General features: G+C 41.7%; 1 protein-coding gene across 2 annotated transcripts; it reads left to right on the top strand.

Moving 5' to 3' along the window:
* Positions 1-825: 825 nt before the first annotated feature.
* Positions 826-15,161, top strand: RBM43 (RNA binding motif protein 43). Of its 2 annotated transcripts, none has more exons than XM_054478955.2 (4): positions 826-1,035; positions 7,102-7,312; positions 10,016-10,104; positions 11,198-15,161. In XM_054478955.2, exons 1-4 carry the CDS (start codon positions 1,033-1,035, stop codon positions 11,954-11,956), a joined length of 1,062 nt encoding a protein of 353 aa, XP_054334930.1. In that variant the 5' UTR covers positions 826-1,032; the 3' UTR covers positions 11,957-15,161. The 2 variants fall into 2 exon arrangements, with proteins under 2 accessions (XP_054334930.1, XP_054334929.1); XM_054478954.1 differs by lacking the exon at positions 826-1,035 and adding an exon at positions 1,068-1,227.
* The last annotated feature ends 9,014 nt before the right edge of the window (positions 15,162-24,175 follow it).

The raw sequence follows: 24,175 nt of genomic DNA, 5'->3' as shown, positions 1-24,175 counted from the left end.
AGGTTGTGCAGAGGAAAAGGCACAGGTGAGGGGTGGGGGAAAGGGAAGAAGGCTGGACAGATAATAAGGGCGTAGGAAAGACATCCAGATTTCACTGAGTGCAGGACTTTTTAAAACTGATGTTAGAAAAACTTGACTTGCTGTTGTAAAAAACCATCTGCGTGAAGTAGAAATTGATATCAATAACATTATAGAGAATACGTTCTAAAAAGTAAAGGTAGCTGGATGTAAAATTCTGGCAGCAGTTTAATATCCTAGATGGTTAGGTTGAGGCCAGCAACTAATGAGGATAAAAGCCTTCTCTATGGGGAATTTTGGACAATTATCTGGAGAAATGTTACAGTGCGCATAAACCAAATTGAATTGTTTTCAAAAATGTTGTAAAGTTTCATGTAGTAAAAAGGTTTTAGCCACATGCCCTTCAATTTCATGGCATCGAATATATAAACACAGAAGAGAGCATGCATGCCAAATATTTAACTCCCTTACATGATAATGCATGCGATTCAAAACTATCATGACATCTAGGGCTCTCCGCAACTACGAGATGATTGATGTTATGAAAAGCGTAGCCCCCCAGTATCAACACAGGAAGCGGCCAGCACCTCCTGTGTGTTTTCCCTTTTTGCGTTTTTTCTTTTTTTAAATCAACTCTGCTGTTGTTGCTGCTGCTTAGCAAAACGGGTAAAAACAAAATTGCAATCATTGATGCATCACCCAGAGAATCCCCAAATTTCATGTCGAAGAATCCTCTCGGCCTCTCTCCAGCGTGCTTCCAAAAGTTGCAAAACTACGGAGGGCGTCTGGGCAGGCGCTGGCAACAGCACTCCTGAGTCCAAGCTCCCACCCAGAGGACACGAGGTCGCAGAACAGCCGGATCGGGTGGAAGGGCCGCCCTTTTCTTCGTAGCCTCCAAGGGAGCGGGAACAAAAAAACGAAACCAAAACCTGCCTGCTCGCTCCTCTCCCCATCGCCTGCGTTCCGCTGGTTGTGGGCCTCCTGCGGCCGCCGTGGGCGCGTCTCTCCTCCGCCATGGCAAGTTGCTTTTGCTTTGTGTTTTGCGGTGCAGGTCCGTGCCTTGTACCGTCGCCATGGTTCCCTAGAATGGCGCGGAACCAGGCACGACGGGCCAGGGTGCAGGGCTGCGTGGGAAGGGGCGGCGCGCGGAGGGGCCCCGGGGATCCCCGGAGACCCCGAAGAGCCGTCCACCCCGGCGGGCAAACTCAGGTCAGCCTCGCTGCACTCTTCCCAGGTGGCGGCACTGCGCGCTCCTGAAATTCACGTACGGCGGTGCAGTATAGGCCCGCTCCAGAGGCTTAGGACTAGGCTGCCGCCTCCCGCACCCACTGCCCAGGCGACGGGACGCCGCCGTTTCGTCGAGGAGCTGCTTCGCAGGCTGTTACGGCTTAACTGTTGTCCTCCCACGCCTCGGGGGGAACAAAAGTGGACTGATTAGCCAGAAATGGAGGCCACAGCTGCATTTTGAAAAGGGCTAGTAAGAACGATTCGAGCCAAGGACGCAAGTCAGGAAGACATCCTTATGTCTTATGTCTGCCTTGGTGCGAATTCTTGTCTTTTGTGGTCTTAGTTTTTCCTCCAGAGACACAAAGGGCGTTGTGCTTTTACCATCAGTGCTGGTGAGGAAGAAGAGTTAGCAAATTCAAAATTTAGCCTTCTGTGTTTTGTTTTGTTTCCATCAATCGCTTAAAAGCCTTGGCAAGGCCTTTAATTCCTGCTCTGAAATGCTAGAGTCCCGGAAATGCAAAAGCAAGTGCGTTTTTGTTGACCTGGTGGCGGTAAAGGCGTCGTCATTGAAAATAAGCAACTGATTTTGAGAAAATCAATATAAACAAATGCAGTGAATGAATCTTCTGTTTCTTCCCAATGCCTTACTTACAAAAGTAAAGTTTTTCTATATACTTTTTGCTTTCTGATAAGATGGCCAAGTCTGTTATAACATAATACTGATGCAAGGAAAAGCGCCATCACCTTAGTATGTCTTGGCTAAAAGCTGCTCGTTTCAAAGTCCTTGAAAGGAGTCTTTCTCTAGGACATTTCTTTATCTTAATCGTGGGTAGAAGAGATTAATAACCCTCATTATTCATAACTGACCTCAGTAAAATTATCTATGTTAGCCATACTTTCTCCAACCTATGAAAGGAAGTTAAGGATAAATATTGGCAAGTCATTGAAGTACTAATTCATTAGATGATTCATAGAAACTAGTTCTTACCAAACAAAATTTACACCTTCATTTTTTTTCTCCTAAAAATACTGGTTCAGGGAGAAGTTTCTTTGATTTTAAAGATAAATTACATGTAGACATTCGAATAAAGAAATATGATATTAGTACTAATGAGGGCATAGAGCTGAAGTAAGATTCCTGAGTTTAAATTGATTGCGTGTTTTTCTTTGATATTGTTGGGGTGCAGAAAATTATCTCCCTGCCGGGCGCGGTGGCTCACGCCTGTAATCCCAGCACTTTGGGAGGCGAAAGAGGGCGGATCACTTGAGATCAGGAGTCTCTACTAAAAATACAAAAATTAGCTGGGCGTGATGGCACCCACCTGTAGTCTCAGCTACTCGGGAGGCTGAGGTGGGAGGATCACTTGAGCCCAGGAGGCGGAGGTTGCAGGGAGCCAAGATCACGCCATTGTACTCCAGCCTGGGCAACAGAGCAAGGTGCCGTCTAAAAAAAAAAGACTTTGAGAGGGCGGGGCGGGGGGGGGGAGCGGATCACGAGGTCAGAAGTTCGAGACCAGCGTGGCCAACATGGTGAAACCCCGTCTCTACTAAAAATACAAAATTAGTCGGGCATGGTGGCTGGTGCCTGTAGTCCCAGCTACTCGGGAGGCTGGGGCAGGAGAATCGCTTGAACCCGGGAGGTGGAGGTTGCAGTGAGCCAAGATCGCGCCACTGCACTCCAGCGTAGGTGACAGAGCTAGACTCTGTCTCAAAACAAACAAACAAACAAAAAAGAAAAAAAGATCTCCCAAAAGAAATAAAAACAAATGCAGTGAGTGAATCTTCTATTTCTCCCTAGTGCTTCACTTAGAAAAATAAAGTTTTTCTTTATGCCTTTTTTGCTTTCTGATATGATGGCCCTGCCTTTATTCTTACATTGACAGGGTTGAGCATTTCTATTTTTTTTTGTAACCATATTTAAATTTTCAATGTTTTTGTTTTTATTTTTATTTTTTTTGAGACAGAGTCTCACTCTGTCACCTAGGCTGGAGTGCAGTGGCGCGATCTTGGCCCACTGCAACCTCCACCTCCTGTGTTTAAGCCATTCTGGTTCCTCAGCCTCTGGAGTAGCTGGGATTACAGGCGCCTGCCGCCACTAATTTTTGTATTTTTAGTAGAGATGGGGTTTCACCATGTTGGCCAGGCTGATCTCAAACTCCTGACCTCAAGTAATCTGCCCACCTCATCTTCCCAAAGTGCTGGGATTACAGCCGTGAACTACTGCACCTGGCCTTTTTTAAGACTTAGCAGGTTTGGTCTAAAAGTGAAAAACCGATAATAATGTAAACAGTAAATATTGTTTATAGCAGGTCCCAATAGCGTGCTGTGATTACTTTTTCTCCTTTTGGTCCAGTGTTGTGTGTATTTTTCCTTTTCTACTTCTAGGAAAATGTTCCCAGCAAATGGGTCAAATGGATTTTCTTTCTTTCTTTCCTTTCTTTCTTCCTTTTTTTTTGGGGGGACGAAGTCTCCCTCTATTGCCCAGGCAGGCTGGAGTGCAGTGGTGCTCACTACAACCTCCACCTCCCAGGTTCAAGCCATTCTCCTGCCTCAGCCTCCCAAGTAGCTGGGACTACAGGCATGTGCCACCATGCCCAGCTAATTTTTGTAGTTTTAGTAGAGATGGGGTTTCACCATGTTGGCCAGGCTGGTCTTGAACTCCTGACCTTAGGTGATCTGCCCGCCTCAGCCTCCCAAAGTGCAGGGATTACAGATGTGAGCCACCGTGCCCGGCCTGCATTTCATAATTTACTTAAAATCATGCAAGTACTTTAGTTTTCTTATGATTTTTAGGCTGGGGCCCCTTCAAATCCCAGAAATGGGAGAGAACTTGCTCTGGGATATACATGCTAGCAGGTTCTCTCTGAAGTGTTCATTCAGGCATTTTTTGTTTTTGAGACAGAGCCTTGCTCTGTCGCCCAGGCTGGAGTGCAGTGGTGCCATCTTGGCTCACTGCAGCCTCGATCTCCTGGGCTCAAGCGATCCTCCTATCTCCGCCTCTGCAGTAGCTAGCTGGGACTACAGGTGTGCACCACCACACCTGGCTAATTTTTTCTGTTTTTGGTAGAGACCAGGTTTCACCATGTTGGCCAGGCTGTTCTGGAACTCCTGGCCTCAAGTGATCCGCCCACCTTGGCCTCCCAAAGTGCTGGGATTACAGGTGTGAGCCACCGTGCCTAGTCAGGCTTTTCAGGCCTTTTTTTTTTTTTTTTTTTTAAAGTAAAATAATCCTCAAGTTTTTTCCCTTGCGGTTTGGCCCAGCTGCCTTCATTGCAGCGTGTTATGTGCATGTCCAAGCTTGTGTGCACTGGGGGTAGGGAATGTGAGGAGATAGCTGGAGCAGTTGTTCTACCAATACTCTGTCAACAAACCCTTGGTTTGGTCCCTTTATTTCTGAGGTTCTGCTCTGAAAATTGTCACCTGTTCACTATAACCCCCTTTTGCATATTCTGAGTTAGCTCCTTCCCTCTGTCTTATCGTTCCATATACTTCCATGTATTTTCTTTTCTTTTTCTCTTTTTTTTTTTTTAGACGGAGTTTTGCTTTTGTTGTCCAGGGCTGGAGTGCAATGGCACGATTTGGGCTCACTGCAACATTCGCCTCCCCGGTTTAAGCTATTCTCTTACCTCAGCCTCCTGAGTAGCTGGATTACAGGCGCCTGCCACCACACCCAGCTAATTTTTGTATTTTTAGTAGAGATGGCATTTCACCATGTTGACCAGGCTGGTCTAGAACTCCTGACCTCATGATCCACTCACTTTGGCCTCCCAAAGTGCTGGGATTACAGGCATGAGCCACTGCGCCCAGCCACTTCCATGTGTTTTCAATCTTCATTTGTTGAACTCTCCTGTGCTGATTGCTCCCTTTAACTGGGTTTATTCTTTTTAAAATTGTCTTTTTTTTTTTTTTTTTTTGTGAAGGAGTTTCGCTCTTGTTGCCCAGGATGGAGTGAAATGGGTTGATCTCGGCTCACCCCAACCTCCACCTCCTGAATTCAAGCAATTCTCCTGCCTCAGCCTCCCGAGTAGCTGGGATTACAGGCATGCACCACCATGCCAGGCTAATTTTTTGTATTTTTAGTACAGACGGGGTTTCTCCATGTTGGTCAGGCTGGTCTCGAACTCCCAACCTCAGATGATCTGCCCGCCTCGGCCTCCCAAAGTGCTAGGATTACAGGTGTGAGCCACCGTGCCTGGCCTTCTTTTTAAAATTGTTTTACTTTCATTTTACGGGGCTGTTGGGATGGACAGGACACTGTGTGTGTGTGTGTGTGTGTGTGTGTGTGTAAGAGCACGTGTGCGCTCTTACACTGTCTTCCTGATCTGGTAGGTCAGAAATAGTTTCAGTGGAGTCCTATTGAATAGAGAGGCCTCTGGACTGAGGGCCCCAAATTCCTTTCAGGGCTGCTAACCATCGCTGTAGCCCATGAGCTGTCCTGTCCAACCCCGGGTAGCTTAGGACAGCTTATGTTTGAGCTCGGGTGGACTAACTGTTTAAAAATTAGGAGAAGCTTATAAATCCACTTCCCTAAATGAGGCTGAGGGACAAATTAAAGCATTTAAATAGAAGCCTTAACTGGATAATATAAGTTCAAAGAGATTGAGCCCAGCAAAGGATCTACTTGCAGTTGATACTCTGTGCCCAGCATGGTGGCAGGGTCTGCAATAGTGTGTACTTGCTGTGGCTGACTTTCATGTCCGATATGTGCTGGAAGTCAGGCTTTACTCCACTGCAGTTCCCATGTTGTTGCCAGGGGTTTTTTTGTTTGTTTATTTATTTATTTAGAAACAGAGTCTCTTGTTGCCCAGGCTGGAGTGCAGTGGTGTGATCTGGGCTCACTGCAACCTCCGCCTCCTGGGTTCAAGTGATTCTCCTGTCTCAGCTTCACAAGTAGCTGGGATTACAGGCGCCCGCCACCACGCCCAGCTGCTTTTTGTATTTTTAGTAGAGACGGGGTTTCACCATGTTGGCCAGGCTGGTCTCAAACTCCTGATGTCAGGTGATCTGCCTGCTTCGGCCTCCCAAAGTGCTGGGATTACAGATGTGAGCCACTATCCATGGCCCAGTGTTTTATTTTTTTATGGTAACTTTCCTGATTCTGACAATAAAAGTAGCGGATGTGTTTCTTACTGTCTTACATACTTTAGACTCTACAATGTAAAGAAAACATATAGCCGCCTCTAGATACCATATTTTGTGGTTAGTTTGACTTATTTTTAATTAATAAATTTTTAAATTTATATTTTTGATCTTTTCCTTTGTAACTTCTTCCATTATTTTTAGGCCTTCCTAAATCAGACAAATATTAACCAATATTTTCCACTTACGAAAAAAAGGGTGGCTGGGCGTGGTGGCTCATGCCTGTAATCCCAGCACTTAGAGTGGCTGAGGCAGCAGATCACTTGAGGTCAGGAGTTCGAGTCCAGCCTGGCCAACATGGTGAAACCTTGTGTCTACTAAAAATACAAAAATTAGCTGGGTGTGGTGGCGGGCACCTGTAATCCCAGCTACTTGAGAGGCTGAGGCAGGAGAATCACTTGAACTTGGGAGGCAGAGATTGTAGTGAGCTGAGATCATGCCACTGCACTCCAGCCTGGGTGACAGAGTGAGACTCCATCTCAAAAAAGAAAAAAAGAAGGGTTTACTTTTTACATTTAACTCTTAAATTCATATAGAGTTTATGTTGGTATATGGTGTGAGGCAAAGATTTACTCCCCTACACCCCTTTTAAAAAGTATCTAACCAGCTGCACCAGCACTTTTATAGAATAAGATATTCTTTCCACTGAAGTGTGATGTCATCTTTATTATGTAGAGTCTTGTATTTTTAAAGAATAACTTACTGTTTCTCTTACAGGCATCAGTTTTGAATGTCGAGGAATCCAAAGCTCCTGAAAGAACGGTTGTAGTTGCTGGTCTTCCAGTTGACCTTTTTAGTGATCAATTATTGGTCGTATTAGTGAAGAGACACTTCCAAGACGTTAAGAATGAGGGTGGAGATGTTGAAGATGTGATATATCCGACAAGAACCAAGGGAGTTGCATATGTAATATTCAAAGAAAAAAAAGGTATTTCCAAGTCAAATTTTTGTAATTTTAGAAATATTTCTTCAATGAAATTTAAAAATTACATTTTATTAAAATGATCCATGGAATTGGTAAATTTTAAAGTAGTTTTTTTTTTTTTTGAGACACAGTTTCACTCTGTCGCCCAGGTTAGAGTGCAGTGGCATGATCTCAGCTTACTGCAGCCTCTGCCTCCCAGGTTCAAGTGATTCTCCTGCCTCAGCCTCCTGAATAGCTGGGATTACAGGAGGCACCTGCCATCACGCCCAGCTAATTTTTGTATTTTTAGTAGAGACAGAGTTTCACCATGTTGGCCAGGTTGGTCTCGAACTCCTGACCTCAAGTGATCTGCCTGCCTCAGCCTCCCAAAGTACTGGGATTACAGGTGTGAGCCACCACCTGTAATCCCAGTACTTTAGCCTGGCTAAAGTAACTTAAAAAAAATTTTTTTTTATTGCAAATATACAAATGGCACGATATTGCTTTAGGAAGAAAAGATATGAAAATGGCTCGTGATAAAGTTGCTAGTGACTGGCAAATTCTTGAAAACTTTCTTCTGTATTTTGAATTTGTCTATATCTTGGGGTGAAAGTTTTACATTTTATTGTAGAAAACCTGTAAAATACCAACAAAATGGAGAAAAACCCCACAAAGATGATATGTAATCTCATAAACAAGATGACTACTTTGGGAATTTTCAGGTGGCCTCAACTATATATTTCAGAATAAATGGATATTCTAATATAGTATCTGCCTTATTACTGGCAAAGTTGAATTGAGAAGTGTGGCTTGGATTTGAGATCAGACTGAGCCATTCTGCTCCCTGCACCCAATCCCTGACTTAGATGGTGAGGAAGTTGGGTTGGCAGAGCACACACACCCCTTCAGCCTCATGGAACGGGAAACCTTCTTTACAGCTTAGTGGCTGGCAGAAAATACATTGCCAGAGAAAAACAAGTCTCCATGCCAGGTGGTGGTGAACATACCACATGGGGGTTGGAGCAGAGCAAGAGACCTTGCTTTGCTTGAGGGACGACAGAGTCCAGAGAAAGATCCAAGGCACTATGGATTTTCAGTACCTTTAGCTGTCACCATTAATTAAGTCATTCCTTCTCAATGGAGTTGTTCAGATAAGGGATGGCAGGAGGGGCTCAGGGGCTCATTTTTTCTCTAAGGAGATGGTAATGTTTTTGAAAGTTAATTTATATGTTGAATTGGCAACTCAGAGAGACAGAGAGAGGGAGAGAGAGAAAGAGAGAGAGAGATTGGCCTCGGTCATTCATTCATAAATATTTTCTGAGTACCTATTATTTACCAGGCAGCATGCTGGGTCTTGAGGATACAGCAATGAGTGAAATAGGCAAAGCCTTTTTTTTTCTTGAGATGTACATCTGGACAGATTTTAAACAAATGAATCTATAATATGTTGGGTGCTTTATTTATTTATATAAAACTTAGATATTTGTTTATTTAAATATTTATATTTATGATTATATATTCATAAATAATAAGTGCTACGACAAGACATAAAGGAGAATAAAGGGATAGAATATGACGGAAAGTGCTGTTTTAGATGAATAGGAAGGGAAATGCTCTGTTTAGATGACATTTGAGCAGAGGCCAAGTAAGGGAATGATTCATGCAGATAAGTGGGGAGAACATTCTAGGCCAAGGGAGGGACTGGTAATTTTGTGAGTGGGGAGCATGCTGGGTGTGTGGAAGAACAGCAAGGAGGCGTGTGTGGCTGGAGTGGAATGAGCTGGGGGAGAGTGATAGGAGATGTGGTTAGATGGGGAGCCGGGGCCAGTTTATGCTCAGTAACTGTTGGATCATGGCAAGGTGTCTGGGATTTTATTCTGGGTGAGACGGAAGGTTTCAAGCAGGGGATTGACAAGATTGGACTGCCTTTTCTTAAATGAGCAACCTAGCAGCCGTTTGAAGAACAGGAATTACTACTCATCGTTGGCTTTGATAGGGCAGTACCAGGGCAGGTGATAAGAACTGGTGGGTATTCGGGACATATTGATGGATTAAATATCATTTTCTGTGGTGGAGAACACTGGGGATAGAATACATTTGAGAGGGAGATAGTTATCAAGAGTTCAGTTTGGGTCAATGAGATGCCTATTAGGATAATGAGGTAGAGAGTTCTACAGGCAGAAGGGAGAAAGATCGAGGCTGAAGATAGAATTTTGAAAGCGATTCACATAGAGATGGTGTCTAAAGCCATGGAGATGGTTGATCAGGGGATGGGGTACAGGTTAGCAAAGAAGCATGAGGACTGAGGTCCAGGTCTCGCCAACATCTTGAGAATGGGAAGAGAGGAGGATTAGGAAGGAGACTCAGCAGGTCAGCCAGTGAATTGGGAGGAAAACCAGAACAGTATGATATCTTGGATCAAGAATGTAAAGTCTTCTTGTGACTAGAATTAACAGAGATGGGGATATACCTTTACATTTTTGTTTTTTATTCATGCATATAATGCCTTGTGTGTTTTATAATGTGATTTGGATCATATTTACATATAAAATAAACTTTAATGAGTTAAAGTGCAACAAAAAAGTGATTTGAATGTTGAATTTAGAGGAAAATGTAGAAAAAAATCTTAGACATTCTTGTATAATATCATTGAATATGCCTATTTTTCTTAAAAAATTATTAGTGTATCGTGCCATAAACACTTCTGATGACAGTGTTTCCACTTAGTTGCAGAGAATGTCATCAGACAAAAGAAACACTGGCTAGCAAGGAAGGCTAGACATGCTGAACTCACAGTCTCTCATTTTAGTGACAAGGTAAGGTGTGATGCTGAAGGTGTACTGATAGTCCTGTATCCCATTTCTTCTTTGAAGTTTTTCTTATGGCAGGAGACACAAAGTCCTCTCACTCCATGACTTCTAGGAAAGAAAAGGCAAACTCCCTGAGTCAGTGTTAAAGGCCAACCCTGGCCCTTGAAATTTTGGTTATTGCCTCATCTGTTTTTATCTTTCTATGTGTGTCACTTAATGTTTTATTTTACAAAATGTATATTTTTTGAGAAAAGGTCTTGCTCTGTCACCTAGGCAGTGGCATAATCTTGGCTCACTCTAACCTCTGCCTCTTGGGCTCAGGTGATTCTCCTGCCTCAACCTCCCGAGTAGCTGGGACTATAGGTGTGTACCACCAGGCCTGGCTAATTTTTGTAGTTTTTGTAGAGACAGGGTGTCCCTATGTTGCCCAGGCTGGTCTCAAACTCCTGGACTCAAGCAGTCCTCCCACCTGAGCCCCCCAAAGTGCTGGGATTACAGGGGTAAGCCACCATGCCCAGCCTCACTTAATGCTTTTAAAGTGATGGTAAACGCTTATACTGTCATGGATGATGCCAGGTACCAACCTAAAGGCTTATTTTGGGAAAAAACAATTAGAATGAACATTAAAAAGAGGCCTTGAAGAGACAGAAAGTAAGATAAAGAAGAAAAAGTTAAAATCCAAAGCAATGGTTTACTAACTTGATTCTGTAAGACACTCAAGAGTTGTATGCAGCCATCTGATGAACTTCAGACTGGGGGCAGGAATGACTCTTGGGGGAACCCTATCCAGGCAGAACCAGAACAGTTTATATGTACTGGATCTGCATAAAACTGTTTCAAAAAAGAATTCTGCCTCTAAAAATTATTTGAGCACCTCTGTTTTGGGGTATGTGGTGAGGGAGTGTGAATCCCAAATTGAACAAAATGGGATAACTTTGATGGGCTGCCCTGGTGCAAGAAGTCAGGAAGTCTGGGGCAGGCAACTGGGGCCTGGTTTAGTGCAATTTCTGCAGAGACAAGAAAGTGGCAGAAAAGAACGTGTTTATGTAGTCTCTCCCACTAGGCAGTACTGTTTTCATTTCTCTCTTTTTAATTTCAGATCTTCAGCTCTGTAAATGCCATCCTTGATCTTTCTGTTTTTGGGAAAGAAGTTACTCTAGAAACTCTGGTAAAAGACCTGAAAAAAAAAATCCCGAGTTTAAGCTTCAGTCCTTTGAAACCCAATGGAAGAATCTCCGTGGAAGGATCATTTCTGGCTGTCAAGAGGCTCAGAGAATCTTTGCTAGTAAGAGCATGTTCTCTCTTAGAAAAGGACAGAAATTCTACCAGTGAGGGGAGAAAGTGGAATAGACAAAATCCCCAAAGGAATCTACAGAGAAGTAATAACTCTTTGGCGTCAGTCAGGACCTTAGTACCTGAGACTGCTAGAAGTGGAGAAATGCTTGTGCTTGACACAGATGTTTTTCTTTACCTGAAACACAAGTGTGGATCTTATGAAAGCACACTGAAAAAATTCCACATTCTGAGTCAGGAGAAAGTGGATGGTGAAATCACCACAATTTGTCTAAAAAGCATTCAAGTTGGTTCTCAGCCAAACAATGCAAAACATGTAAAAGAGCTCATTGAGGAGTGGTCACATGCTCTTTACTTAACGCTTAGAAAAGAGACATTTATTTTGGAAGGCAAGGAAAAGAGAGAGAAAAGAATGATCAAAAGGGCATGTGAACAATTAAGTTCGAGATACCTTGAAGTCCTGATTAACCTTTATAGGACACACATTGACATTATAGGATCTTCTTCTGACACTTACCTGTTTAAAAAAGGGGTCATTAAATTAATAGGGCAAAAGGTTAGTTAATAAAATCTCAGCAATATAGTCATAAGGGCTGCTTTCTCTTGCTGAGCAGTGACCATTGCCATGAATGGGGCTAGCTTTACACACCCTATCTCATGAATCCTTATGCTCATCCTTCTTTGTCAGTGTTGACTATCCTCATGTTATAGCAGAAAAAACTAGGATTTGGAGAAGTTACAACACTTTTCTGAAGTTATCCAGTTGACAAGGAATGAGGCTGTGGCTTAGCCCAGTCTATTTGATTACACAGATAATATCTAAGGAATAAAACTTTGAAAAAAACTCACCAAACTTTTTTTTTTTGAGACGGAGTCTCGCTCTGTCGCCCAGGCTGGAGTGCAGTGGCGTGATCTCGGCTCACTGCAACGTCCACCTCCTGAGTTCACGCCATTCTCCTGCCTCAGCCTCTGGAGTAGCTGGGACTACAGGTGCCCACCACCACGCCTGGCTAATCTTTTTGTATTTTTTTAGTAGAGATGGGGTTTCACCATGTTAGCCAGGATGGTCTCCATCTCCTGACCTCGTGATCCACCTGCCTTGGCCTCCCAAAGTTCTGGGATTACAGGCGTGAGCCACTGCGCCCAGCAAACTCACCAAACTTTGAAGGAATCTTACTTTCTCTGTAACTCCAAATTATTAGAGAATAATAATTATTAAGAAGTAGCCTTAACATATGAGAAGTTTGAAAGGTGATTATTATGCCATGGGCAATTTCTTAACATTTACAGTTTGTGTTTACTCCATGTAGAATTAGAATACTGGCAAAAATCACTGGGGAAACTACTTAGATGGAAAGCATATCTTACGCGGGTAATCATTATTTGTCTAAATTCTGTTGTTTCAAGGCTGCTGGCCACATAGGATGTTTTTACAACTACTTTTTTAGCCTAAGTGCTTACATAAAATGGTGATTCTAATTGTGCAAGTTGATAATATTAATTGAGTCATTTTTGTCACACCCAACTAAAACAGTCAAGAAGCTAGGGGGAAAAAGTACTTGGGACACATAATATTGCTCCAAGAATGCAATTCTCTGTGAGCCTGGCTACTGAAACTGCTTGCTGTAACCTGAGACCAGTTTTGTCTATAGCTGCTGAGATAACTTGCTGTAACTCTAGGACTAATTTTGCCTAAGGCCATTGCCCACTAGTTGGAGCTTGCCAGCTCCCCAGAGCTTGACAAATACCAATGAACTTTCTCTTAAGACCACAAGTTGGCCAGGCGTGGTGGCTCACACCTGTAATCCCCAGCACTTTGGGAGGCCGAGGCGGGTGGATCACAAGGTCGGGAGATTGAGACCATCCTGGCTAACATGGTAAAACCCTGTCTGTACTAAAAATACAGAAATTAGCTGGGCATGGTGGTGGGCGCCTGTAGTCCCACCTACTCGGGAGGCTGAGGCAGGAGAATGGCGTGAACCCAGGAGGTGGAGCTTGCAGTGAGCCAAGATCGCACTACTGCACTCCAGCCTGGGCGACAGAGCGAGACTCCGTCTCAAAAAAAAAAAAAAAAAAAAAAGAAAGCACGAGTAACATTCTTAGTTTTAAAAACCCTCAACCTTCTCTTTTTTTGTTGGACATACTAAAGATCACCTAGAACTGAAATTCTTTCTTCTTAAATAAAACATTAAATTTAGTTTTGTGTCTACATTTTCATTTTGACTTTGACATACATGGTGTCAGAAGTGGGATACAAAGCTGACTCACCTCATGGAGAATCATTGGCCTTTGGAGTTATGGCATGAGGTACCCATGTTGGGGCCCTTTGAACCCCCCCACACCCCCACCACTTTCACAGGTTATCCTTTCTCCCTCCAGTGAATATCTCTTGGACAGAACTCTCAGATATGGTTTGAGTTCTGTTTTATTTGGGATATGATTAGGGAGAGGTCTTTCCCCCTCTTGTTTGGTAGATCTGTTGGGTAGAATTATTTTCCCCCTGTTGACCTCAGCTGCGAGGTTTGGACCTTGAGGCTTGGATGGGGGAATTTTTCCCTTTCTTTGGAGAAGGCTTATCATTCCTACTGGTAAACATGTATTTTATTTTCTGTCTTGGCTTGTATTTATTTGGCCTTTGTGTATTCAGTGCTTGCATTTACTTGGCTTTTGCGTAGTTGACATTAAATCAGAGCACCCACGAAATGAACTCTCAAAGTTCAAAGGCATGCCAGAATATTTTCTGGAACTCCAGCTAGTAACATATTCAAACATTACAGGGATCATTTAGTCTGTTTTTCTTAAAACTGAACTAAAAGATGGAGGCTATAAAATCATACACTCCAAATAAGATATGCATATTTCATTGATATCTTGAGGCGAAAAAAATAAAAACAAAAACAAAATACATTCAGGATACAAATATTTCCTTGTTAAAAAATGCTGTCTCAAAGGTGGCTGAAACTTTTTCTTTTTTAGACCTTTCCCCTCCCCTTCTTACAGTATCCCCTCTTTATCCTTCTCTAAACAGCTATTCTAACATACTACTTAAATAAAAACACTTGAAAACCAGCAGATATAAAACAAAGTCATTTTGACCTTCCTACTGTTTTTTTTTTAAAGCAAAGATTAAATTCCCATGTAAAACCTTCCTCCCTATACAAGAAAGAATAGCAGCATTTTTATCTTCAATGACAAAGAATTGAGTCCAAGAAAATACTGTATAAACCTTGTTAAAAATCACTCTTGTCTTTTGGTCCTACTCACATAATTCAGCACACTTTCACAGTTAACTATTTTTTGTTCAATTTAGTGCACTGGTGAGTGACTCAAACTGCTTTATCCCAAATTTGATTTACAGACTTTATAAGATTGCCTATTAAAAAAGCTTAAAGCTTATCCTTAGCCCATTTTGTCAGAAAAATAATTTGCATCTAATCTTTTTTATAAACTGGTGAATTTACGTGTTTTACCATATCATGACTAAAATTCTAAAATAAAAGTTCTAATATCTTTATGTATATGTGTTTAAATATGTTTATGTGTATGTACATATATTATGTTGTATGTTGTATCTACATAAAAGCTGGTGTAGTCAGCCAGAAATCCCTTAACAAATTTTATTTTGATTGGTTTAAATAAATGAGCACTCATATAAAATGTATAGTAATTAACCCCCAATTTTTTTTTAGTTGATGTGACTTAAGTAAATCTTTGATAAATTAATTGGTTTTAAAATTGTGGATAAAATAAAATTAGAAATGTCTTCAAAATTGTCAGCATACATTTTTATCTGGGTTTACTGGTCAGACAGTTTTATATTTGCCTCTGCTAGATGTTTTAAAGTCATAAAGCCTAAAACAAAATGATCTTTGTTTATATGGTTTTTAAATAAATATGATTATATTGTTGTCTTAATAAAAATAGCTGTAACTTTTCTGAGTTATCAACAGGGTGGCTGTTTTTAACTTTAAGGTTCTTACTTAAACCTTAATATCAAGGTAAACACTTGATGGTAACAGTCTATAAAACTGGTTAATAAAAACAATGACTAGTTCTATCTCAATTTTCATAAATCTAGGAATAATTGAGAAATAAATCTTATAAATGAAATAAACATTTATAAATGAGCTTTTCATGTAATTTTAAAATCTTAAAATTATGTTAAATGATACTCATTAAATGTCTGGATCATATCTAAATTAAAAATAAATTGCTAAATACATAGACATTTGTTCTTGGCTTCTTAGGTTTTATAAAAGGACTAAAAGTATTTAGATCTATTAATCAAAATATAAATTTAGGAAAATACAATTGATGTATTAAAAAAATTATATGGTAAATTTTTATCCTAAGATAAAATAATTGGTTGTTAAAAATTTTATTTTTTAGTTTTATTTTTTGAGACAGTTTTGCTCTTATTGCCCAGGCTAGAGTGCAATGGTGCAGTCCCAGCTCACTGCAACCTCCGCCTCTTGGGTTCAAGCAATTCTCCTGCCTCAGCCTCCCAAGTAGCTGGGATTACAGGCACCTGCCACCACACCCGGCTAATAAATTTTTTTTTTTTTGGAGACGGAGTCTCGCTCTGTCACCCAGGCTGGAGTACAGTGGCACGATCTTGGATCACTGCAACCTCTGCCTCCCGGGTTCAAGTGATTCTTCTACCTCAGTCTCCCTAGTAGCTGGGATTACAGGCGTGCACCACCACGCCCGGCTAATTTTGTACTTTTAGTAGAGAGGGGGGTTTCACCATGCTGGCTAGGCAGGTCTCAAACTCCTGACCTCAAGTGATCCACCCACCTTGGCCTCCCATCTTCCTGGAACTTTTTGAAACCACAAGAACTCAAGGTGCAACAGTTACAGGTGGATACTTTTTCATAGCACATACCCCCAAAAACCTGGGGATCCTGGGTTACATAATGAGCTCCTTCTTGGATTATTTGCAAGAGTCTTCTAAGTGGGCCTTAATTCACCCTGTACACCACTACCAAATTCATGTGTCTGAAGTGATTCCTGGTATCTGGGAGGCTTAGACTGGAGGTCTGGTGTTAATTGCCCCACTCTGAAATTTCACTGCAATATTTAATATTTAATCTCATATTGTCTTTTTTACCCACTTATAGCATGTATTTTCTGAAAGGTATAGCTTATTCATGCCCATAAAAATGTAGTATTTCATTATGTATTCACTGACACTTTTTGATTTTTTTAAATGTCTGTTTTTAGATGTGAATAACTTTCTTTTCCTCCTCCTGAGGACTAAGGTCTGATTTTTTATCTTGCCCAAATTCCTATCTAAGGGGTCTGGGGAGTCATGCCCTACAAACCATAAACTCTCATCAGATGGGTTTTATTTAACCCTGTATATCGTGACTTGCTTTCCAATCTGGCATGACAAGGAAGAAAATAAAAATGTTTTACCCCAAAATATATTTCCTTGCCATACCTTGAAATTGTCCTGCAAAGTTTCTTGTGGGAAAAATCCACATTCTATAGAGAATCCCCTTCCCCCTTTGTTTTCCTTCTTCCTTTCCAGATCCAGGAGATAATCAACTAAGAGCCAGGTACCATTTTAAGTCCAATAAGAAACATTTTACAACCTGCTCTCTCTGAAGTCTTATCTGAGAGCTTCCTCTGCACAATAAAACTTGGTCTCCACAATCCTTTATCTTAACCGGAACATTTCCTTTCTATTGATCCTGGGTCTTCAGATAAATTCAACCAACTGTCAACCAGAAAATGTTTAAATTTACCTATAACCTGGAAACCACCACTTTGAGTTGTCCTGCCTTTCTGAACCAAACCAATGTATTTCGTAAATGTATTTGATTGATGTCTCATGCCTTCCTAAAATATGTAAAACTAAACTGTACCCCGACAACCTAGGGCACATGTTCTCAGGACCTCCTGAGGGCTGTGTCACAGGCCATGGTCACTCATATTAGGGTCAGAATAAATCTCTTCAAATATTTTACAGAGTTTGACTCTTCGTCAATACCCCCAAAGCTAGTAAGCATCATTTACTTATAGGCAGTCCTGTGTGTTAGAAGGATACTGCCTATATGGCAGTCAGAGCAGAATGGTTGAGGGCATGGGTTTTGTGGCTTGATAGATCTAAGGCTGAATTTTGGCAATACTACTTACTGACTTGTGGCTTCCATTGCACATCTATAAAATGGGGATAATAGCTACTGTTAAAAGCATGTGAACCAGAACAACTCCATCTTGAATAGGAGCTGGGTAAAATGAGGCTGATACCTACTGGGCTGCATTCCCAGATGGGTAAGTCATTCTAAGTCACAGGATGAGACAGGAGGTTGGCACAAGATACATGTCAAAAGTCCTTGCTGATAAAACAGGTTGCAGTAAAGAAACCAGCTAAAACCCACCAAAACCAAGATGGTGACGAGAGTGACCTCTGGTGATCCTCACTGCTACACTCCCACCAGCGCCATGACAGTTTGCAAATGCCATGGCAATGTCAGGAAGTTACCCTATATGGTCTAAAAAGGGGAGGCATGAATAATCCACCCCTTGTTTAGCATATCATCAAGAAATAAACATAAAAATGGGCAACCAGCAAGCCCGGACTGTCTATGAAGTAGCCATTCTTTTATTCCTTTACTTTGTTAATAAACTTGTTTTTGCTTTACTCTATGGACTCACCCTGAATTCTTTCTTGCATGAGATCCAAGAACCCTCTCTTGGGGTCTGGATCTGGACCCCTTTCCTGCAACACTATGACCTCATAAGATTTTGTGACAATCAGGTGAAGTTCTCAGCCTGGGGCTGGGCTCCTTGTAACTAACGATAGCCAGCTGTTCCTCTGATTTCTGCCAGTCAAGGGAGAGAAAGTGATGCCGTTCAGAGTAATAAGGGAAGGCAATTTTCTTTTGCTTCAGGCCTTTTTCTGTAGTAGAAAAACAGGGGAAGGAAGACCATGCTTGATATTACAAATCCTTATCTTACAGATACAGAGGTATAACTGAAGCAGGGTTCATTGTTTCACAACATAGTTTTGAGAGGGAATATCAGAATTCTGTCCTGATGTTTTTTATGCCCTAGGGCAGAGGGAGTGGTTTGTGTCCCGGCGGAAGACAATAGGTGACCCCAGCTTTTGAGAGGGCAGAGCTCTGGCTTCATTATGTTAAGGAACCGCTGGGTTCTTCTCTAGTCTGGAGCGTCTTAAAGGAACCACGGAGATAGCTCTATATAATGCCTCTAGGAGTGTGGATCAGAATTGATTCTTTCGGTTTTGAAATTTCCCCTCTGATTTATTTTTTAAAGCAGGGACAGAGTTGGACTTCTGCGTTTGGCTGTATATTGTAACCATGCCACGTGGTCAGAAAATTGCTTCAACCCTTTTAACTGATCCATTCTGTTTCATCACTGTCAAAAGACAAAATTACAATAAATTTAGTTGAAGATCTTAATTGGCTTTTATTTGCAATTCTAAAATTGGGCAACACTGCATTCTATAAGATAGAATGAGTGTTTTGATGAGCTATGCAGAGAAGTTTGGTTTTATAGACATAACAGGACTGAAGAGAGCAGAAAGAGACAACAAAAAGTGGACTGGTTGATTCAAAGTTACTTGTCTTGTAAGGGTGAAAGCAGAGGGCACTTCTTTATCCTGCTGGCTAAAACTGGCCTGTTTGGGGATTTGGCTGTTTTCTCTCTCTTCCGATTTCTCAGTTCAGATAAACAACTGAGTTTCAGGTTAGTAGCGTGGAACTTTAGCATGAGTGACTCCATTTTGGTTTGGTCTGTTGGGTCTAGTGCAAGAGCTCAGTCCAAACCAATGGCCTCCTATAAATTTTATTTCAAACCACATTGGGGCACAAGATAAGGTCAGTCTTTTTAAATATTTAAATGAATGACTCTAATCTTTATTTTTTTTTCTTTTCAGTTTTAAGATGGCTTTTTTCTTTTTCTTTTTTTTAATTCTCTCTCTCTCTAACTCCCAGGGATACTTACTCAGCAGAGGGTGTCAGGCTTAAAGGAAAGAAACCTGTTAAACTTGCCCAGTTTGCCATGGGAACCCATTCTGTTTAACAAGTTGTCTCCAGTTGCCTGTCATTTTAGCACAGTCCTTGTCATCATGCTGACCAAGTCCTGTGGCCATTGCTGATGGCTGTACTTTCTACAGGTGAAAAAAGAAGAGTCTGCCCAGCTAGTCTCAGCAGTGTTCATTACATAGCGAGGTAGGCCAGCTCCTGGGAACGTGCATCTTTAGGGACACAGCCCTCTCCTCTTATGAAGTTGGCCCTCATTATTCACGGATTCCATATTTATATGTCTGCTTACTTGCAAACATTTATCAGTAACCCCCACTCCATGTGCATAAAATGGCAAAAAATTTGAGCCACCTGTATGTTCCCAGGTGTGGCCTTCCTGTTTCAGCTCTCTTATTGTAAACAAGTGTCTTTTTCGAGGTCTATTTAATGATACATTTTCCACGTTTTTATTTATTTTTTATTTTTAGAGACAGGGTGTTGCTCTGTTGCCCAGGCTGGAATGCAGTGGCGTGATCATGGTTTATTTGGTTCAAACGCTAAGCTTGGGGCTCATTCTAAGCAGCAAAATCACCAACTAAATGCACAAAAATGTAGGGCAGGTGTGGTGGCTCAAGCCAGTAATCCCAGTGCTTTAGAAGGCTGGGGTGGGAGGCTGAGGTAGGAGAATCGCTTGAGGCTAGGAGTCTGAGAGCAGCCTGGGCAACAAAGTGAGACCCCCATCTCTACAAAAAAATAAAAAATAAATTGGCTGGGCATGGTGGCACAAACCTATAGTCCTAGCAACTTATGAGGCTGAGGCAGGAGGATCCCTTGAACCCAGGAGTTCAAGCCTTTTTTTTTTTTTTTTTTTGAGACGGAGTTTCGCTCTTGTTGCCCAGGCTGGAGTGCAATGGCGTGATCTCGGCTCACTGCAACCTCTGCCTCCCGGTTTCAAGCAGTTCTCCTGCCTCAGCCTCCTGAGTAGCTGGGATTACAGGTGCCCACCACCATGCCCGGCTAATTTTTATATTTTTAGTAGGGACAGGGTTTTACCATGTTGGCCAGGCCCTCAGGTGATCCACCCGCCTTGGCTTCCCAAAGTGCTGGGATTAAAGGTGTGAGCCACTGCGCCTGGCCGAGTTTAAGCCATTTTTAAAAGGTACATTCCTGAAAGAAGAAATAAAGCTGAATTGAAGTTGAGAGTGGGGCCAGGTGTGAATTTGGCATTCTCTTGACACAGCTGAAAAAATTTCTTACATGTGCAAGAGACCAGTCTTTAAGAGCTGTTACTGCTATCCTGAGAATTCCTATATAAGGCACTTTGGGTGTGTTCCTGAGATGAAACTAATTTACACCTGGCCTGACTCTCAACTTCAATTCGGCTTTATTTCTTTCAGGAATGCACCTTTTAAAAAAGGCTTGAACTCCTGAGTTCAAGGGATCCTCCTGCCTCAGCCTCTTAAGTTGCTAGAGCTATAGGTATGTGCCACCATGCCCAACTAATTTATTTTTTATTTTTTGTAGAGATGGGGGTCTCACTTTGTTGCCCAGGTTGGCCTTAGACTCGTGACCTCAAGTGATTCTCCTACCTCAGCCTCCCACCCCAGCCTTCTAAAGCACTGGGATTACGGGCTTGAGCCACCACACCTGCCCTACATTTTTGTGCATTTAGTTGGTGATTTTGCTGTTTAGAATGAGCCCCAAGCTTAGTGTTTAAAGTGTTTTCTAGAGTTCCTAAGTGTAAAAAGACTGGGATGTGCTTTACAGAGAAAATGCATATATTAGATACGTTTCATCTAGGCATGAGTTTCAGTGCTGTTGGCTGTGAGTTCTTTGCTAATGAATCAACAGTGTACATTAAATGAGGTGTCTTTAAACAGAAACACACACCAAACAAGGCTATGTATTCATTGATTAATGAAAATGTGACCAGAGGCTTGTGGGAAACTAATCTTGTATTTCTCTCAGAAGTGATGGTTTAATATTTGTGGATTCGTCGTTCTCGAAAACTTTATAGGACACAACTGTCAACAATCAACAATACATACAGCCATTTCCCTAAGGTGACCCAATAACGCCAGGGAAGATGAGTCAGAAATTCTTTCTGTACGAATTTGTGGAAGGACCAGACTCTCCTAGTTCCTATTTTTTTTTTTTTTTTGCGATGGAGTCTTGCTCTGTTGCCCAGGCTGGAGTGCAGTAGCACAATCTCGGCTCATTGCAACCTCCACCTCCTGGGTTCAAGTGATTCTCCTGTCTCAGCCTCCCATGTAGCTGGGACTGCAGGTGCACGCCACCATGCCTGGCTAATATTTTTTGTGTTTTCAGTAGAGACGGGATCTCACCATGTTGGCCAGGCTGGTCTTGAACTCCTGACCTCAGGTGATCCACCTGCCTCGGCCTCCCAAAGTCCTGGGATTACAGGTGAACCACTGTGCCCAGCCTCTCCTAGTTTCTAAAACATCATCCCTGTCCCTCTTGCTGTTCTCCTGTGGCCTGGTACTTAACTGTGTTCCCCAGACAAGGGGACTCTGTCCTCTTGGTCACTGCCATTAGCTGGGGAGGGGTGGTGGTGATGTGGCACAAGGTGGAAGGGTAATTCAGAGATACGATGGTGCAAATCACCCTTGCCCATCTCAGGCAGTCTTCTAGCTCTACTCCTGTGATTTTTTTTTTTTTTTTTTTTGGCCCAGATATGGAGAAAATTTCTCTTTCCAGCCTCAGAATGATTTTTAGTGGGAATATTTACTGTCTTGCTCTCATCTCCCCAACATATAATTGCAAAAATAAAACAATCTGACACTGGTACATTTCCTGAGATCTGAGCTGTCCAGTTGTAGCCAAGGTCATCCTGATAGAGAATGATGTAAATACTATAAAGTTATCTGTGGGTCCTATTTATATCATTCCTAGAAGAAAACCTCAGGATTCACTGGAGACCGAGGAGTAAATCAACACTGTCCACAGTCAAATCAGGTTTGAGCTGGGCTGCATTGAATTCACAATCAATCAAAACTGTATTGGATTTTGTTGCTGAATCTTAGCTTTTGCTGAAGAATTCAAAGGTGGCAATGTTCTCCTAAATTTGGCGTTGTTTTGACACAGCTGAAAAAATTTCTTACACATGCAGGAGACCAGTCTTGAAGAGCTATGTTATTGCTATCCTGGGAATTCCTATATAAGGGACTTTGGGTGTGTTCATTAGATGAAACTAATTTACACCTGGCCTCACTCTCAACTTCAATTCAGCTTTATTTCTTCTTTCAGGAATGCACCTTTTAAAAATGGCTTGTGGCAGAGTAGCTATAGTTTTAAAACATAAATACACAAAAGTGTCTATAAAACTATGCATTTCTATATACTCAGAGATGAACAGGTTATTTATGGTAAACAAGCCTTCCTAGATTAGGTGTGTGTTGTCTTGCCCTTGCTTTCTTTTTTTAAATACCATTTATAATACTTTGTACAATCAATTATTATTTTAAAGTACATTAATTTAGTAGATGTCAATTATTTGTAACACTTTCTATGCTTCCCTTTTCTTGCTACCTGGCGCCAAGGCCTGGTCTTAAGGATTATTATAAACTGTGTGTGTGTTTTTCTTTCATTTTGTCTCTCATCTTTTTTACTTTTTTTTTTTTTTTTGAGACAGGGTCTCACTCTGTCATCTAGGCTGGAGTGCAGTGGTGCAATCTTGGTTGCAGTGGTGCAATCTCAGTGCAGCCTCGCCCTCCCGGGCTCAAGCGATTCTCCTACCTCAGCCTCCCAAGTAGCTGGAACTAGAGGCTCATTTTTCTATTTTTTTGTAGAACAGGGTTTTGCCATGTTGGCCAGGCTGGTCTCGAACTCCTGGGCTCAAGTGATCCGCCCAGCTCGGCCTCCCGAAGCGCTGGGATTACAGGCGTGAGCCATCGTGCCCATCCCTCTCTTCTGTTCTATTTTTATCCATTTGATGCCATATCAGAAACAACGGTAATAATTTATTGCTTTTAGAGGAACCTCTGTCTACTCCCAATTCTAACCCGAATGCAGGCAGGGATGAGTAAAATGAAAAAGTGGCACTTTGAAATAAAGGAGCTATTAAAACAATAGGAGTACCTTGGAAACAGTAGCAAGACTTCTGGTAGAGATGATGATGTTAGTTTGATGTTGTTGCCGTTGTTGTTTTAAATAAGCCTTTGCACTCCTATATGATGATGTTAGTTTGATGTTGTTGCCGTTGTTGTTTTAAATAAGCCTTTGCACTCCTATATGATGATGTTACTTTGAATGGTGGACTATGACATCTCCCATAGACTGAGGAATAAACATGTAGCTTCTGACTCTGTCCTTGATATTCAGTAATCGTTATCTTTCATTATCAAAGATAATAAAATAATTCCTTCCTTATTGTTGAGTGGTATGACATAAGAAATATCCAGCTAAAAGGGCATATATCATGTAACTGTTTACAATGGGATTATTTTTCTATTTCTAAATTGGTTTGAGAATCAGAGGCTGTTATAATCTGAGAAAGCACTAGAGGGAGCCAGATCCCTGTCTGAGGAATTCTTTGCTCTGGGGGGAAACACTGCTGTAGCCCACATTTAAATCAGCTGTGGTGGCTTCAGTGGCGCAATCAGTTAGCGTGGTACTTATAAATCAGTTTGCAGACTTGTGAATCTTGTGCTCAGCCTTAGACATATAATTTCAGGCAAAAATTCCCATAGGTATCTTTAATAGAAAAGGGATTTTAGCATTACCAAGATATCATTATGTATTTTTTACTTTTTATTTTTATTTTTTTGTGG

This window comes from Pongo pygmaeus, chromosome 11, assembly GCF_028885625.2.
Source record: "Pongo pygmaeus isolate AG05252 chromosome 11, NHGRI_mPonPyg2-v2.0_pri, whole genome shotgun sequence".
Taxonomy (NCBI): domain Eukaryota; kingdom Metazoa; phylum Chordata; class Mammalia; order Primates; family Hominidae; genus Pongo; species Pongo pygmaeus.
This window is presented reverse-complemented; position numbering and strand designations above follow the sequence as displayed.

Bases quoted from the DNA above. Each gene is read 5' to 3' on its own strand.
- RBM43 (XM_054478954.1), top strand. From the start codon at position 1,105: ATGGCGCGGAACCAGGCACGACGGGCCAGGGTGCAGGGCTGCGTGGGA. The intron at 7,313-10,015 runs GTATTTCCAAGT...GTTTCCACTTAG, and splicing joins AATATTCAAAGAAAAAAAAG to TTGCAGAGAATGTCATCAGA. The intron at 10,105-11,197 runs GTAAGGTGTGAT...TTTTAATTTCAG, and splicing joins TCTCTCATTTTAGTGACAAG to ATCTTCAGCTCTGTAAATGC.